Genomic DNA, 18,381 nt, shown 5'->3' with positions numbered 1-18,381 from the left:
AGAGAAAGCCCTGCAGAGCCAATAGTATCCTTAAGAGTGATCGACAAACATCTGGTGAAACACCCGCAATGACAATGCAAGAGTTGTTAAGGTGGGACAATTGCCAACTCGGAACACTAGCCTGCTGCAACACCATCACCACCAGAATGCCACTGTCATGAGTCAGCATGTCGAGTGGACTTTTTGCTGCAACATGCACCTAGAAGTGACTAAACAGGGCCCGTATTATGTATAGATTCCTTCCGCTTGATTCTATGTCACTCTTGTCATCCGTTCGTGGCCAGCAGATGTTACTGATAATGCAGACGGCACAGCTGACCACTGACGATGCGCGCAACAAGGAATGGCATTTGAATAGAATCGTCACGTTATCATGGCCCAGCACTTTTTGTCGAAGTACTGCGCGGCCACGGAAAAAATAGTAAGGCAGGTGTCCTTACTTGGAAGGATCGTACGGCTTCTTGCAGATGCAGTACAGCTTGTGTTGACTCACAGCCGCCCCGCCGGCGCCACCACGCTGCTTGGCGTGGCTGGCAGGTGTCGCAGAGTTGCTGCCACCGCTGCCGCCACGGTGGTGCGATGGAGCCGGCGGCGGCCGCTGCGCGGTCGGCACCTTTGCCTGCTTTTTCGGCCGCTTTGGCGCCGGTGGCGGCGAGACGTCGCTTTCGCTGGTCTGCGACTGCGCCCGCTTGCGTGATGCAGCTGCCGCCGCAGCAGCTGCGGCCTGCTGCTTGCTGCTCTCCAAGGTGCGCATCACCTACAAGAGGGCCACACAGGGTTCACATTCAATAGGCCGCCGCAGAGAGTCGAGATGCTTCAGTACTCGCGCACAGAGAATGTCAATTAAATAGACACTAAAGAGTTAAAGGGTCACTAAAGGCAAATACTAAGTCAACGTGGACTGTTTAGATACCTTTCTAGAAACCTCGCAGCGCTTGTTTCATGCCAAGAAAAGACTTAGTTTACGGGAAAATTGTATCAGAAGGGTTCAAATTCCTTTTTTGAAATTCAAATCTCCCGCCACCCAAACCGGGGAGCGGTGACCTTGCACACGCCGTCACCGCTCTTTGCTGCCGTCTGAGTAAAACGGCGCCCGAGTAAAAAGACGGAGTGGCGGATTCGCCGCTGCAGCTGCTTTTTGGTCAAGTGGCGTAGACCGTTTGGGCATCCTGCGAGATCATATGGAAGTTGAATTCTCTGATACTTGCAATTTGCGCGAGTTTCGCGAGCCAGCGAAACCACTGCAGCACTACGCGATCAGGAAAGTACTGAAACACAAAAGCGCGGGCGGTGCAGAGTCGAGTGAAAATGATACCTTTTGACCACCCACGCCGCTGTCAACAGTAATTTCAAAGAGTTCTTTTTTTCTGTGAACTGGACAAGTAGAGATTTATTTGATCTTATAATACAATCCAAGGATGCTTTTTGCAACGAGTAGTTCAGTACTAGTGACAGAACAGTGAGGAATGCTTTCGTCATCGGGCAAGCGTTTGAATGTCCCGGGGGAGTCTGTTCGCAATAACATTGATGCCTTAGAGATTCTCGAGCACTATTATATCACTTTAGCTTTACTTAGCATTTGCCTTTAGTGTCCCTTTAAGGTTAGGATAAAGGAGTGCCAACACACTGTTTTCAAAGTTGCAGGAAATCTGCCACAGGCTCCTTGCATGTAAAAGTAAGTTGCGAAACACCTAGTACAGTAGAACTTCGTTCATATGTTTTGGAAACAAAATGCGAGACAAAACGTACTACCGAGAAAACGTACAATCTGAAGAAACTAAAAAATATGATAGACTCAACCACAGCAATTGACATCTATGTAATGTGCAGCGTTGTGCAAATCACTGCGTACGAGACGCCGATGCGTGTCGAATTGGTGGGGCTTCAGTGGGTTGAGACACGTTTTGTTGTTTTCCTATCACATAGTGCCAGAGTTCCTTCCAGGGCTTAAAAGGAGGCTTGAACTTTTATTTAATGGAACAAGTAAAAAAATGCCAGTACTGCCAGTAAAGCTATGCTCTTGCAGTAGCCAAGTAGCCACTTTTACTGTGAGAGGTGGCTTGGTCAGCCATCAAAGATGCAACAATGAAAGGCAAGAACCCACCCTCGCCAAGAACAGTTCTTACCATGTATTTACATGTTTCTTCAAAAGCACATAACATACACCATGACAGGGACTTGGAAGTCTTTTTCATTTATCGTCCCATACTGCCGAAGACTGCCTGAGACATTGCTTTAAGTCAATAAGCACTGGTGCCTCGGACAACTGGACAATCCAGTGCCTCGGACAATTGGACAATCCTGTGCAATCCGGGAAAACAAATCGAGGAGTCCTCTGGTAGTATCTATCAAAATCAGATTCCTCTCATGCTAGCTTCAAGCGTGGTCTCCAAGTCTGCTTACCTGTGCAACTTTCTCTTGAGGTGGTATCCGTGGCGTAACCAGTGTCGTCGGGGCGGACACCGCCGCAGCTGCTGCCGCTCGTCGCTTCAGGTCGGCCTGAAGTTCCGTCTGTGCAGAGCAGAGCCATTCCCAAAAGCCATTGAACAACAAACTGTCAAGGAAGTGGCAACAGATTAAAAATTGCAGATCACGACAAGACGTACAAGAATCACAGTCAAACAGCCCAAAAGGAAAACCTCAGGGCTGCAAACAGGAACAAGCGAGCGTGTTCTCATTAACAGTCGTCAGGTCTTTACATTGCTTTCCGAACTCTGCTGCTTATATTGATGGACAGTGCCTTGTCTAGAATCCAATTTATGACACGCAAAAACACATAACTGTATGCAGCGCATGAAACTGCCAACAAGAGCAATAACGGATGTGTGCCTTGAGAGTGAGCTCACTTCCCACAACAGAATAGATGTATAGACAGACACAGACATAAGCAAAGCCAAGCAAGAAGCCGGAGACGCATATGTCAGCCTACCTGGATCTGAATCTGGAGCTCCTTCTCCATCAGCGCCCGCTTGCGCATGATCTCTCGCCGCAGGAACTCCGTCTGCCGCACGAGCACCTCGTGCAGCTTGGTCTGCGACGCACGCGCCTTCCTCTCTTCGGCACTTGCCTTGGCCCGTTGCCGCCGGCCCGTCGTCTTCTCGTCGCGCTCGATCTTGTCCACAATCCCCTTGAGAACTTGCTGGCACACTGCAGCCCTGCAAATGTGGCGGGCAGTGTTTTTCTTGAACACATGAAGTACTAAAGGCAGCTCATGCAGTCGTTTTCTTTAAAAGAAAGTCGAACCTCACCAAAATGAAGTCCCATCTGATATAAGTAGATGCCTTCTTCTTATCCAATATTCATTAATATTGCACACTCGTCACACGATGATATAGGGAAAAAAGATACAGTCGAACCCGGATACATCGAGCTCGAATGGTATTGCAAAACAGTTCGATATATCAATAATCCGATATATAAAATAAAAAATTTGATACAAAATTCTTCAGGGGGATTTTACAGCTGTTTGTTATAGACAATAATTTGTTATATCAGGGTTCAACATACCCAGGTTCGGCTGTATTTGTGGGGAGCACACGCGCCCATCTTCCCCCGCGCCGTCGCGTCGAGAGCCGGCATAGACGGGGGAGAGGCGCACTATGCCCTCTCCCGATTCTCCCTCGCTCTCGCGACGCGCCCTTCCTCCCCGACTCGCGGGCAGGCAGCTGACGGGCGAGGAGGACATTCCCCTCGCCCAGCTAAAAAGGTACAAAACAGCGCGACCGGGGGAGACCCTCTCTCTCCGGAGGCCGGACCCATAACCTGCCGGACTGGAGTACCTGCTGCTACCCGTGAGTGACCCCCATATCTCCCACATATTCTACATTCATGTGTTCGTTCTATCAAGATTCATCTGTACCACATGCACAATGACCCTAAACATATGAGCACAACTTGCCGCACTAACGCCATGTACACGTATAAGTGCCAATGTTTGTGGAACAAAAAGAGAGAAAGGGCACCATTTCTGTCCAGTTGTTGGCCCCTCCACTTAGCTTGTGTGCCCAAACACCGAGAGCTATGCACAAACTGAGCCCAACGTCATACTTTGGCGAGCCATAGATAACATTTACAGTAGTTTAAATGCGGCAAGCAACAGCACAACTCTTCGAGTGATATAAAAAGTAGGGTCTCACGCTTTTTCAATGCCACGAAGGGCTTTGGATAAATTCTGACCACCACCTGGAAAGAAGGTGCACTCAAAAGCTCTGCACAGGAGCATTTTTGCATTCCACCCACTTCAAAACCCGTGACTTCACTCTCAAGAGTGCAATGCCCTAGCCACAGGGCTGCCACAGCACAACTTTCGCCTCACTTCGCGCCGTCACCCCTCGTGTGGAAGGCAGCCACAAGGCTCACTACACATACTTTGTTTATGATCACAACTGATCACAACTGCCTTTGTGGATGAAGTGCCCGACTTGAGAAAAGAATGGGTCCGATGCTCAACTTCAGCGCGAGATGAATGTGATAGCTGTTTACAGGTTCTCCTCCCAGCTTACAAGCGCTGTATTATACATTTATAAAATAACTTGGCACCTGGCATAAGTTAAACGGAAGCCCTTTGCAGGGTGCTTTGGTGCGTGTCTCAAGTTTTCGATTGTAGTGGTGGTGCTGCCTGCAGCAGTGCTTTTGGCTGATAGATGAGGAAAGTGACAAGGAGATCGTGCTTAGACCGTTCCTGGCTTCGAGAAAAGAGCTCACGTGTTCGTCAGCTATCCTGCTTCCATGAAATCTCTTGAATGAATGCGACTGGCTTGCTAACCCCCCACAAGTGTAATGTACAGGAATGCAAATCTAAAGAGAACGATGAAAAGACAGGGTGCCATCTGGTGCTTTGTACCATACATGTCCAAGCCAAGACCATCCACTAGCAACCACCCTATTATTTCTGTGCCAACGCATCTAATCAGGCCTACAGACGCCAGAATCGCCCAATGATTTCACGAATGGTGACATGATAGCAGGATCAAGGATAACAAGAGCGCAACCACCGGGGCAATTCGTACGAAGGGGAACCACGGTTGCCGCCACGTTTGACAACAGTATTTCTTTGCATATGTGAACATTACGTATGTTAAATTAGCTAAACAATGTATGTTAACATTGCGTACATAAGCTGCAAAAACCCAACAGTGTACGGGAGATGCTATTCTTTCACATACATAAGGCATTTACATTTGCTTGCAAATGCTACTCTAAAGCTGTCTACTGCCCATATGACAGACACTTTGAAACAAAAAATGCCAGAGGGGTGGAGGTGCATTCTCGCTAAGCCACTTGCGTTACACACCTCTGCCCTTCATCCTTGTGTTCGGTTGACTTGGATTTTGACAATGGTGGTGAGGAGGCGGGGCCACCGCCCGATGAAGACGAGGACGATGAAGAGGAGGAGGAAGAGGAAGATGACGAAGACGACGAGGAAGAACTGCGGCCCACGCCTGGCGTCACCGTGACAGCCGCGGGTGTACGCTGCAGCTGCTGGTGGTGCCGCTGCAGGGCCAGCAGCTTCTGCTGGATCTCAGGCGACGTCTGTGGGTTCATCAAGGCTTGCCGCACAACTGCACACAGGGGAGAACAACAAACAGACAAGATGCACACATGAACACATTGGATATGGTAATTCAGAGGCCACTTAAGTGTACAATTCAAGGGCCCCTCAACAGGTTCAGGCATTTCAAACAGACAAGTGTGGCACGTAGACCATGTGGTGGCAATCGTGTTCGCACTCTGAAACCACTGCCGAGCGCGAGAACAGCTGAAATTTTTAAGCAAAGGCCTGCGTGTGCTTCCTCTCGAGGGAGCCCCGCTTCTAACCAGAGTCAAGGTGTCACATGAGTACCGCATTTACTCGAATCTAACGCGCACTTTTTCTTCCGCTAAAACGGGTCCAAAAATTGTGCGCACGTTAGAATCGAGCACAACCCTAAATTTGCGTTACCACATCGCCATCGGCATTTCAAAATAGCCGCCTCACTCGCTCTTCGAGCCTAGCTGCCGCTTCTTCCTCCACGTGCAGTAGTATGTGCGCTTAGGTTAGTGCACTATGCGTCTGTTGTCCTTGATGACGCCTGGGGCAGGGTGTTTGCGCAGTGTTGGCTGCTGCCGAAAACAAATGGTTTCCGCTTACTTAGAGCAATACTACGTTCTAAGCGTGCACACAGCGGCGTGCTAGAGTATGCGAGGTGGCAGCAGACACGTCCCTGTGGCTCGCTAAGCTCGAACTCACGGTGGACGGTACTGTACTCCCACGGTGGTCGGTACACCGTGCAGCAAAAAAAGAAGAAGAAGAAGAAAAAAAAAAAGATGCAGGGCTCGTGTCGTAAATGTGACGGTATGGGTCTCGCCGGTATGGGAAACGGGACGAACAAATGCGACCCAGTCCATCGGCTACGATGTGGGATAAAGCAGGGAAAGAATGTCACTCGCAGATGCTAGTTGAGGCATGGGGCATAGCGTCTCACTTGGCAGTGAAGCTCACTTCCAGGCAGCATGGCAACACGACATTTTCATGTTGTCCTATTAGCCCTAATAATGAACCAATTTGAAAGATTCGTGCAGTAGCGTGCTCCCTAGATGGCACCCTACGAATTCCTACGTATGATAAAAATTTGCGATGGGGCCTGCTGAGAGACTCTTCAAAGTGCGTGCTGCTATTAGAGTTGTCGCCCGACCATATACGTATTACCACTCACTGAATGCCAGAGTACCGGAGACATAGACAAGAGTAGCTGCACTGGTGGCCGCCATGTAATGATGCAGAGTTAAACAAGAGAGACCACAGAGATGCTATAGCGGTAAACAACCGTGTTCTGCTTAGCTACTAAAGTGAAGGCATTGGCAGCAACATGATCGTTTATATGCAGTTATTTCTCATGCTTCATTGATGACAACATTCGTGTACCACAAAAGCGTTTCTATTACGTTGCGGTAGAACAAATTGTCGCAAACTGTTGCTACCAGTGCTGTTTAGGTTGTTTCTCCTGCCTGAAGTGGTCGCACCTGCCGAGTTTCGCAATGCATAGAACTGCTGGCCAAGTTCATTTCTCGGGAGACCTCGCTTCTTTTCCAGTCACTTTTGCTGTTAACCGGTAAGGCACACTGCACCACAGCAGACGAGGTAACTGTAACCCAGCTACAAGGCTTAAAAGGCAACACTCACGCTGTATTTAGCCATGCAGCTGGGAAATGGCATGAAAGGCATGCAAGTTACGTTTGTATACACAGTTCAAATCAGGCTCTACCTTCTGACAAAGAAGGAGTTACAAGGATGAAGAAATGCTGCTACTGCTGCGTTAGTTTCATTGCCACGCAGGGGTGTTCCCTTCAATAGTGGACACAGTACAGCACAGAAACATCTGCAGTCTCTGCTTACTCTGTTGTGTTATGGCCGGGGTGAGCACGAACTGCTGTGGCGAGTTTGGTGGTGAGGACACGGGCGAAGCTGCAGGCGCTTCGCTCTTGACAGGAGTGGCCGGTGCGTCCGCCTGCTTGGCTGGGGCAGTCGGCACGGTGGCGGAAGTTGCAGGCGTCTCCGTGTTAGTCGCAGTCGCAGTAGCAGCAACAGTGGCGGCGGCAGCAGCAGCAGCAGCAGTAGCAGCAGCAGAGGCCACAGCTAAGGTGAGCAGAGAACGAAAAAAAGAAAAAGACACGTAAATGGCACAACCCACAACTTATCGTCACCAAAGAGTTGGGACGACGCAATACGATAGTACAAAACTATTTTCTGATATCAGAGAAACTAACTTAAAACAAATGCACACTAAAATGAAACAACATGCATTTCGAAAAGGTAAGGAACGTGTCAGATATTAAGGTGCACCGACTTGCAAGTGTACTCATCCCCTTCGGCTCAAACGAAAAAAAGCAGACAAATTCCAACATCTGGTTCGAAGCACTCCCCCAAGCTCAGTTTCCCGCTCTCTTTAGACCGACTGTGCTGGCATGCGTGCCGAAGGCATGTTTCAATGGCAAGCTGTGAGCTCAAGTCAAGCTGAGGTCATTCAGCAGAAAGGCTGCAAGTGCTCTACGAAAATCAGCCGGGTGAACCTGTACTCCAAATCGCTGCAATGACTCAAACTGGACTGGCAAGCGCGCTCTCTTGCCACCTTGCTACGGGTGTGTGAATATTCAAAACTTTCAAATAGCGAATGGAATAGTGGTCTTTGAATCAAATAGTTATTATTCGTAAATGCAAATATCTTTCTAATACTTCTCGAATATTTCAAAACATCAACTGCGCACAAATAAACATAAAATTGGAGCAGAAGTACGGTAGACTTTCACCCAGGCGGACATAGTACAGACACAAAACATGAGAACTTGTGTAGTCGAGCAGGCTACGTCACTCAGGTAGCCATACTTTATAGGCTGCACAGCAATCATACGCACTCTTTGAATAGCCCTGTGTATGCGAAGAAACTACGTTTGCTCCTAATGCTCCATTTGTGCTTTTAATAAATAACGCTTTAAATTAAGTGATAATGGCAGTTCATTATTCGAAAACTATTCTATATTCGATTCGATATAATATGCTTCTGGTAATACTCAATTCGCATTCGATTCAGACTCAAAAACCACTATTTGCACACCCCTACACCTTGATCAGGTGGCATGGCTCATGTTCCCAATCGCAACATTCAGATACATTCATCTACACTGGACATTTAAAAAAATAGAAAGCTGGTTGCCCACTCCAAATCTACCAGTACCAGTGCAACAAGCTGAAATAAGAAGACCAGTGCCAACCTTTAACTGGTGTCGTCGTCGCCGGCGCCAGCACGGCTTTTGTGGCCACCACCGGCGACGCTGCTGCGGCACCCACCGTTGAGGCTGGGCTAGCCACCACGGTGGCCAACCCTGGGATGCTCACTGTCGCTGCCTGCAGCCGTACGCTGGTGGCGGCAGGTGTTGCACCAGCTGCTGCCGCTTGCACCAGGGGCCTCACCGCTGGCAAAACTGCGAGCCAGTCGGACGCCGTCAATACGCTGCTGCCAGAAAGTTCAGTTACAGCAGCAAACAGTTTAGTTTGCAAACACTGCAATCCACATGGCTGTGATGTACATTAGAATTTCGTTGATACAATCTCATTTAGTACGATTTCCTGGTGCCAACATTCGTGACCGAGAACACAAGAAAATTACGTAATACAATTAAGCATTTTTATTTTTAACCAGTTAGTACGAAGCCGGAAAACACGATCTGTCTGCACCAACGTTTAAAAACACGGCATGCACGACGCTACCCCATCGCAGATTGTTTTTGCAAGATATGGCCCACACGGCCGTGCCGCGCCGCGCCATAAGCAGCAGCCGCTGCCGGACTAGAACGCACCCCCCTCACTGCATTTGGAAGACGGTGTGCTTCCTGCCCGCTTTCCTGCATTGTGCACAAGAGATCGAGTCACCATCTTCTGCTCATCCTCGCACGCATTCCCTCGCACACACAGCGTACGGCTGCGATGTTATTGTATGTGGACTCTACACGGAACATCACGCCGACGCCGACGGCAGAAATGCGCCTGAGCATCACCTTTGACTTGCGTGCCCAGGATCTGCTGTGGTACAGTGGTGGTCAACTGTGGCCGAATCTGGATGAGCTTCGGGGCCAGAGTGGCCTGGGTGGAGGTGACCACGGCGCCGGCGGCCGCAGCCGAACTGGCGGGCAGCGCCGCTGAGAGCACCACCGTGGGTTGCACCTGCAAGTGGGGGGAAACCGAATTTTTGACTTCGAGTGAGGGCCGGTGAGGACTGGTTGCCTTCTCGGGAGAACAACCCTGCGCCACATCGCGGCGCTGCCATCCAGAATTTTGCATACAGATGTTAAATAAATTGAATGCGCAGGCATGTCGAACAGCAGGAAAAGACGAGAATCAGAACCAGAGAGCTTACATCGTGCGCAAATCCGGTCCCACAGTCATTCTTTTGATCCACAGGAAATAATACCTCGGCTATCTTCAGAAGCATATAGTAACGAAATGATCTCTTGAAGAAAATTTGCTCCAGGTGAGATCACAGAGCAGCTAATGACTGCATTTTTAACTGCACATATACGTAGGACTACCTTTGGTTGCCTTATTGCTTGAAACATTCTTTTGTTGTGACTGCCACTCTATCATATTAGGCAATGTACAACACTACCCCTTCATTTCTATAGCACCCTTTTTTGTTACATGCCATTACAAACGAGTTATTAAAATTTTCCTTAGCAAATCTCTAATGATCCACTCACTACTCCCTGGAGTTAGGTGCAATATACTCGAGATAACTGTCAATAAAGTAGGCCCATGAGATGGCTCAGTATTGTCTCTGCGATCACCTACTGGCCCACTGCCGATAACTTCAGTCTTCCACGTTGACGTACAATGTCTGCATGTCTGCTTCTACATTCAAGTAGTCAGGTTAGTTAGTCCGTCACTTCTGTTACCGTCTTCGTACACCAGCAGAAATACCTACGTGGCTGAAGATATTCATGCTGTAGGAATCGTATGCACACAACACACCAGCAGTGGAAAAAAACATTACACATGCGACGCAGCTGATATTTGCATGGGAAAACCAGAAATGGAAAAGCAAAAGCACCACGCTTATTGTTGATGATGCTGTGATTCGCGTCTTTCTAGCGGGCAGAAACACATTAAATTAATGCCCGCTGCCACACGACGTAGGTACTTTGCACAGCTGTAAGGTTCATCAGTGCCTACATCGCGGAATCTAATGCTTACTCAATCGGTGGTCTCCAAATCACAGTCCCAGCGATGGCTCTCTCGGATCCAATCTCGAAGGCCATGCATTTATGTACTGCAAGCGCCAGAAGCAATCGTTACTAGATAGGAGCAACTGCAGGAGCCAGAACCGTGTCATGCCTGTCATATTTCTTACACTGCCTCTTTGATGTTGAAACCAGAATTGCATTGCAGCATGCCATTTTTGGAGGCCACAACCGGATACTATGAATTATCCATATGGACTTGTGTGGGCTTTTCAAATTAGCCGGTGCAAATGATATGACTGTACCAATTCTACAATTTAACCGAGACCGAATTAGTGAGGTTTTGCTGTAGTAAAGGAGTATCCACTCCTTGTTATCCATCCAATTTCGCAATTGTGCCATACACCACAGCCACTGACCTTTATTTGCTGCGTTGGCTGAGAGACGATTTGTACTGTGCCAGCTGGCGCTACAGAAACAGCTGTTTGGGGTGCCGCTGCTGGTGCAGCGACCACGGTGGGCGCTGTGGCTGCAACGGCAGTGGCCACCGCAGGGGCCGCCGCTGCCGCCGTAGCCACGCCCGTGGCCGGAGCGATGGATATGGCCGGACGAAGTGTGGTTATCTGGATAGTCTGCGGCTGGGATGTGTTGGCCGCACCGGCGGTCGTCGTCGTGACTGCTGGCGCAGCTTGCACAGGCAACGTCAGCAGCTGCAGACGGCCGTCGGGCAGACGGATGAGTTGTTGACCTGCAAGCAACAAAGCGGCAGTCAGGACAGCACGTAAAAGTTGCCAATGTTTGGCAGAATAAGAATCCAAACGGGGGTAGCCGATGCAGTTAGCATTAAGAATAAATGAAGCTGGCCAAGACATGTAATGCGTAGACAAGATAATCTACGACAGTTACAAAATGTGTGCCAAGAGAAGGGAAGTGTAGCTGGGGACGGCAGAGCACCAGGTGGTGTGATCAAATTAGGAAATTTGCAGGTATGCGACGGTGTCAGCTGGCATAAGGCAGGGGTAATTGGAGGTTACTAGGAGAAAGCCTTCGTCTTGCGGCAGACATGATTAGGCTGATGATGATGGTGATTGAGGTGTTTAAATTGATTGGGGGATTTTAAAAAAATTGTTTATATACAGCACTGCTCACCAGGCATAAGTCCCCGGACTTGGAGCTGGCCATTGGGACCCTGGATGATCTGAATCTGCGCTCTCACGGGAGCAGCCGTGCCCGTCGGATTTCCCAGGGCGGGGCGGATCACCGCATTGGCGCCGCCGGCAGTTGCAGGCACCACTCCCCTCACCGCAATCACCGCCGGCCGTGTCTGGCCCGCACCGACGGGGGCGCGCACGATGATTTGCTGCGGGCCGCCCACCGTCGTCTTGGGCATCAGCGTTGGCGCATTGGTACTGATGGCGCTGATGGGAATCTTGGTGATGCCGTCTGCACTGTTGGTGGCACCCACGGGTCGCGTCGTGAAGATCCGGCGCACCGCCCTTCCTGCACCAGCATTGCCTGGCGTTGTCACCAGGCTCGTGAGTGTGGTGCCCTTGATTGGGCTTCCGGATGACACCAGTGCCACCTGGGTGTAAAAAGGAATACGTAAGGGTCAGTCCTCAGTACACCTGAGCAGCACCAAGGCTGCAACTACGGCTGTCACATCAACCACACTCAAACCTGCTTACAATGAGGTTGCATACAACACAAAAATAACTTCGTTATACTCCATATTCATCATTAATTAAGTGCTGATACATTCAAACCTCTAGATAACGAAGTTGTACTTGCAGCAAAAAACTTCGTTATATCGTGAATTCCGTTAATCAGAGGTTTTCAAGTGTCAGCATTTAAAACAACTTCACAAATTCCCAGCGCACCCCTGGTGGATAGTATCTTGTTAGTAAGCACTTCTAAGCAAATTGCAAGAAAGTTAGGCCATTACAGCGCAGTTATGAGCACCAGTGCGTGCAGTGAAGATTGCGCTGAGAGCAATGAATCGACGCGGCTCACGGCGTCCGAGATTTGTACGTGTTGCGTCGTGTGCAGCCGTAAACCTTGGACGCCATAGCTGACCATGGTTAGTGCCTGCAGCCAGCGCCCACTAATTAAAAATGAAAGTGTAGAAAGATACGGATATTCCTCCTGAGCAACAAAAAAGAAAAACAGTCACAGTTTCGCCAGAAAGGTGGACCATTGTTGGTGAAAACAGACACACAACTACACGAAGTAACGTTCATAGCTTTACCGGTGTCACGCACGCCCAGGCAAACATTAACAGATCTCGCTCGATGTTCATGAACTCGCAGTCAAAATGCGAGTGAGCATTTCGCACCGTTTCTTCGAAACGTGAGATTACGCAACTGCCAACACTTGATGCGGGGAACAACAAAATGCGTGTGAAGGCACCAACCATTTCGGCTCGGCCTTTACACTTGCCGCGTAGAGATACCCCGAAAATAAACCACCGCACACAAAAAAGCACCCCACCCCAGTGCTTGCCTGATCACTTTACTGCGTGTTGACTCCGTTTAGCAATGCGACAAATGCCGCACCAGTGCTTCCTGCCTACCTCGTCCCGGCACGTGCACTTTGATGGCGCTTTTGGCGCTCAAACTTATCGTGCAGAAGGATGCCTCAAACAACTTTTTCTTTGGCCGACATTTTTATAGTTTTTTGCTAAATTTTCTACCTGTATGGGCTACAAGTATATGTTTGAAATGACCGAAAACTTAAATCAAGACCATGTCACAAAATTAATTTGCTAAATCATGAAAAAGAGAAATACATGGTTTTCAAAGCAACTAAGATCAGGAAATGAAAATAGTTTGTTACATCACGAATTTTGTTTGCTCGAGGTTTGAATGTATCGGCATGCAACGTTTTGAATTTACTGTGTTTTATCTAACAATTCATTATACTGAAGTTCGACTGTACAACATGCTACTTCAACAGTATTATGATGAGCATGTAATTAAAACTGCGCAACACCCTTATTTCCTAACTATCCATTTCAACACCAGTTGGTGCGGACACTGAAAGCAACATATACTCAGTATCACCTTAGTTTGGTATGCAACCTTAATTTTGCTTGTGCCTCTCAGGTTACTGACCAATTCAGAAAGAGCCAGCATGTCAATTCCACATTAATAGCGCTTGCATCTTGAGAAATGTGAATGAGACACCTGCAGATACACGTAGCTGCACTACGACCCCAGGTAAAGCACACTAGGTAAGGGTGCGAGTCAAATGTTGGCAAGCTCGGCTGCATCGGGACACCAAATGTGGGGACGGAGCACCTTGGTGAGCGTCTGGTTGGCGGCCTGTGGTGTCGACACCGTCACCGTGATGGTCTTGGTGCCGGGTGTGCTGGTTTTGGTGCCCGTTGTGCCCTCCTGCAGCCGCTTCTGCTGCATGGCCAGCCGCTGCTGCTTCAGCTGGGCCTCCATCTGGGCTCGGATCTTGTCGGCACTCTGCTGGGCATGCACCTGGGCCAGCTTCTCGCGCACCGCCAGCTGCTGCTTCTCGATCCTGCCACAAGGAGGATGCAAGAAACTCAAACACACTGCACTGCTACTACTACTGCGTATGCACCCTTCCCTGGCTTGAAATAACGTCTTGCAGCAGTAGTATAGTAGTAGTAGTAGTAGTAGTAGTAGTAGTAGTAGTAGTAGTAGTTTACTCGTAACACTAATGTCATGTGGGATGCGCTCGGTCTAGTTGAGCAATACAGATGAGAGAAATGCCCTAAAAATACATGGAAAATGAGGAAACCTTGTGTTGAAGTGCAGTCATATCACAGAGTCTGGATACAACTGCTGTTTGATGGCTTTAACAGCCCACAAACGGTGCTTATCAATACACTCCTTGTCTGGTCATTGTTTTCATGTGCTTTCGCGTCTTTGGCACCGTAACAGTTTCTGTCACAGAGGCCTCTGGTGAAGACCCGTGCCACAACATTATTACATGGACAAATATTGCACATGTTCTTTAGAACGGCGCTTTATCTCTGGTTCACTGCATTTGAAAAACAATTCCATTGCCAAGATGTACATTCTGACAGTCGCAATAACTTGTTAGGAAATAAATCCGCAACAACTGGGCTCAACCGTAACAGTGGTAGGAGCAGTAATAGAAATAATGGCGGGTGCCTCCTACCTGAAGCTTTATGCACAAGAAGAAGGTTACTCGTTCTTCCCATTTAATCAAGAGACTGTGCACTTGTGAAGCATGCGGCTGCGTACGCAGATACAGCACATTCCAAATGCACCGATCACTTGTGGCGCTTTTACATATGTCATACTAATCCCCTAATGAACAGGCAAGCAAAGGATGTTCAATATGCAACAAACGTCTGCTCACTTTTCTCCGAACTGCCGGATCTCCCAAAGTTCAAGGTCTTCCTCGGGCACCCAGACCTCGGTCACCGTCGGTCCCTTGTGCTGAGGCGACTCAGGTCTTCTCCTCTCCCGAAGTCCTGTCCGCTGCGGTGTCACTTTCTCTGTGCAGTGAGGCAAAAATGAAGACTCATTAGCCCAGAGTTAACCCTACTTGATCATCCAGTAGTAGTGAAAGCCTTTTGATGTGCTAGTTGGCAACGGAAACGCAGAAATCAGCTCTTAAAGCACGAAAATGTTGAATTGCGATAAAGATATGGGCAAGTTCGTATGCGAATGTTTGGCAGGCGCTCTTAGCTACCAAACCAGTGCACGAAAAGCAGTCCCAAAGCACTTCCAGTTAAACAACGGAAACATCGCTGCTCACTTTCAGCATGTATTTCCATGCTTGGCAAGCACTGCAGATTTTAATACACTGTACAGTAGGCCACTTTCTCTGGCACAAAACATATGCCTTGGGACGCATGTGGCTTTCTTTTTATGCGTACAGACACAGAAAAAGAAACAGCAAAAGAACTGCCTAAAATTGACCTGCACGAGTTGCGCAAGGGACATCACCCCTCCCCCCTCACACTTTTTCTCGACCCACCTCTGGGTTTGGAGGGCAGGTCGATGGGCACTGTGATGCGTCGCACGAGGTACTCGGAGCGCAGGCCGAAGGGGCCCACGTCCTTGCGCTTGAGCAGCTCGGTGGTCTGAACGTCACTCTCGGTGGTCATCGTGTTGGTGCCGCCTGGCGGGGGCTTGGCCTGCAGGTCGTCCCAGCGCAGGCTGGCCCACAGCACGCGCAACTGAAGCGCCACCTGGGCGAAGGCAGGGGGAGGGGGGCAAACATCGTCACACCGTTGCAGATTACGACAAGTCACTCGCAAGAACGACACCGCAGTGCCTGAATATCACGAAACCTCAAAGCCGCACAAGTGGCATGCACGGTGGCCCCGTACCTGGTGGATGGTGGTCAGCATTTGATTCCGGTACCGCCAGGCAGTCTTGAAGCAGGGCCTTGGGCTGACGCCGTAGGGCCAGCTTTGCGGGTTCACCTTGGCTGTGTAGCTGTAATCGTGGCAATTGTTATTAGCCGCAGTGGGAGAGTGGTCACCAGCACATTTGCCAAGCACCGTCTGCCCTCACCTCTGCTATACAAGTAATTGGTACAAGAACCACCACTAACTGTTTCATGAATGTCTTACTGCCCTCCCCACTGTACTGACACAAAATGTTTCCTAAGCCCTTAAGCCCATTTCTAGAGTTAAGTTAGTTGTTTCGTTTACATCTGACATGTTTTAGCGTTGCCTAGAAATCTTTAAAGAAGATTTTAAAAAATCGCACAGAAACTTCTCTGGGAGTGGGCCAATGTAATAAAACTTGATCCAGACAGTACAAACCAACAGGGCTGCGGTGACACAAACAGGTGCAGACAGCAGCACGAGGCGCATTGAAAACACAAGCAAAGTACTGCAGGTGGTGGCACCAAGTGCACTCACGACGTTCCGTTCATTATAAGCCGTTATTGCATTTTAGTGCCTTATCCATCGGCATCGAACCATTGTGAATCGTAATTAAACATACTCCGGCAGTCATAGAGTTTCATACAACAATTGCAAGAGGGAACTGTGGCGCTGGTGTCTACGGAAGCTGCAATGGGAGCGCTTGTACCAGCATGGGAATTACGGGAAGTACATGGATTTGCCTAAACTTCGTCCTTCTGCCTTCAAACGGCTCCGTGGTTTTGTAAACTCAGCATTTACAACAAAGTACTGTGCAATAAATAAATTAAATAAACTTTCTAAGATTGCCCGGTGGCAGGATTCGAACACAGGACCTCTAGCACAGAAGTCCAGTATTGAAACCGATTATTCCACGGACACTTACATCGATAGGCGATATGCAACGCCTTTATGAATTTATAGCGGGCAAGGCAGTACCTTGGGACGCTTGGAGTGTTCCAAATTGGCTACATTCACAAGCTGAATGGCTTTAATAAGTTGCGACTGTGTGTGTTTGCAGCATTTTCTGCACTTTGAGAAGTATAGATTGCTTTTAAATTTATGACAACGAAGGCATATAAAGCGTAATAAACAAATCCACATGAACATCTCAATCCACAAGCGTGACGACCATACAAATCCGTGTGTGTCCCATCGTTACCATGGTGGCTCAACGATTGCGGCGTCAAAGTTCTCCTTAGTAACTTTTGTAGGAAACTATGCTGGCAGCGGCTGCATATGGCACAGACCGTATGTTCAAAGCGATCTGCAATGCGGACAGAGAGTGTCAACTGCTGATAGCTCGGCGTACTTTGTCTTTGCTGCTTTGTTCATGTTGAAGCGACAGGCATCGTGAAGGTAAAGTTGCTCGCTGCTGCGGGCTCTATCTTGAAAGCGATCGTCTAACGTGACAGACGGACGGATCGTTTTTCTTGTTGAGTAGGCATAGAAATGCTTACGCACTTAAATGCTAAATCATGTACATGTATGTGTACCCGTAACTGTATAGATAGCTGTATAACAAATTTATTTTGTACATGAATATCATTATGACGATTAGACTACGACAAATTGACAGAGAGTACTGACAGTACGAATTTGAAGAACTAGGTGCCCAAGCTTAGTGGGAATGCGGCTTTTCTTTTCGTGTGCAATTCCTGTGCACACATTGTGGCCAACTCTACATCCCAAAGAGAACTAAACATTCAGTCACTTGCTGCACTTTCACTATAGTTCCCTCCAGCATGGGTTACACCAATGCAACATTTGGCTGGTTCCACTGGCGTCCCGTTAAAACCACGCTCACACCAATGTTCACACAACATCACCCGACATCTGTTAGTAGCACAACTCCCATTCTTCTTGCTCGTGGGCCCCGACAAAAAACAGGTGCTTTTTCAATATGTTAAGTTTGCTTCTCCATGCCATACTACATTCCTGGTGACGGCAGTGTTGGCTCAACATTCAAATGTCGACGAAGTGCCCAGCAAACATTTCTAGCACTTGACAGCTCTATGCGACTGACAGTACAGGCACAAGAAATGGGGCACAACAAAGGGATGACAAGTGAAAGATGACAGTGGTGAAACTATCGGCCAAATGTTTATTCCTAGAGGCAGCTGCACAGACATTCTCCCTCACACAATAACAGCAGCACGACTGCAGCCCCAAGGAACTTCTGGTCACATGGCTTATTAGTCTACTATGCGAGAATATAAAACATGTTCTTAAGTTGTTTCTAGGAGTGGAAAGTCCCTTTTTGAGTTTTCAGACAAAAGAGAGGCTCATAA

At 48.6% G+C, this 18,381-nt stretch overlaps 1 protein-coding gene across 1 annotated transcript in view; it reads right to left on the bottom strand.

The window, feature by feature from the left end:
- The window catches only part of E(bx) (nucleosome-remodeling factor subunit NURF301 E(bx)), a 54,643-nt gene that overhangs the window by 6,386 nt on the left and 29,876 nt on the right, over positions 1–18,381 (bottom strand). The window contains exons 15-27 of the mRNA XM_050173897.3: positions 16,049–16,157; positions 15,694–15,907; positions 15,070–15,208; positions 14,007–14,238; positions 11,860–12,292; positions 11,130–11,458; positions 9,532–9,697; positions 8,749–8,958; positions 7,376–7,615; positions 5,294–5,561; positions 2,930–3,155; positions 2,404–2,511; positions 441–757 (exon numbers count right to left, since the gene is read on the bottom strand). Of these exons, the coding sequence (XP_050029854.2) occupies positions 441–757; positions 2,404–2,511; positions 2,930–3,155; positions 5,294–5,561; positions 7,376–7,615; positions 8,749–8,958; positions 9,532–9,697; positions 11,130–11,458; positions 11,860–12,292; positions 14,007–14,238; positions 15,070–15,208; positions 15,694–15,907; positions 16,049–16,157 (2,991 nt within the window). The remainder of the gene's footprint in view (positions 1–440; positions 758–2,403; positions 2,512–2,929; positions 3,156–5,293; positions 5,562–7,375; positions 7,616–8,748; positions 8,959–9,531; positions 9,698–11,129; positions 11,459–11,859; positions 12,293–14,006; positions 14,239–15,069; positions 15,209–15,693; positions 15,908–16,048; positions 16,158–18,381) is intronic.

Source organism: Dermacentor andersoni, chromosome 8 (genome assembly GCF_023375885.2).
Source record: "Dermacentor andersoni chromosome 8, qqDerAnde1_hic_scaffold, whole genome shotgun sequence".
NCBI classification, from domain to species: Eukaryota; Metazoa; Arthropoda; class Arachnida; order Ixodida; family Ixodidae; genus Dermacentor; species Dermacentor andersoni.
Note: the sequence above shows the minus strand (reverse complement) of the source record. Positions and strands in the feature narration are given on the sequence as shown.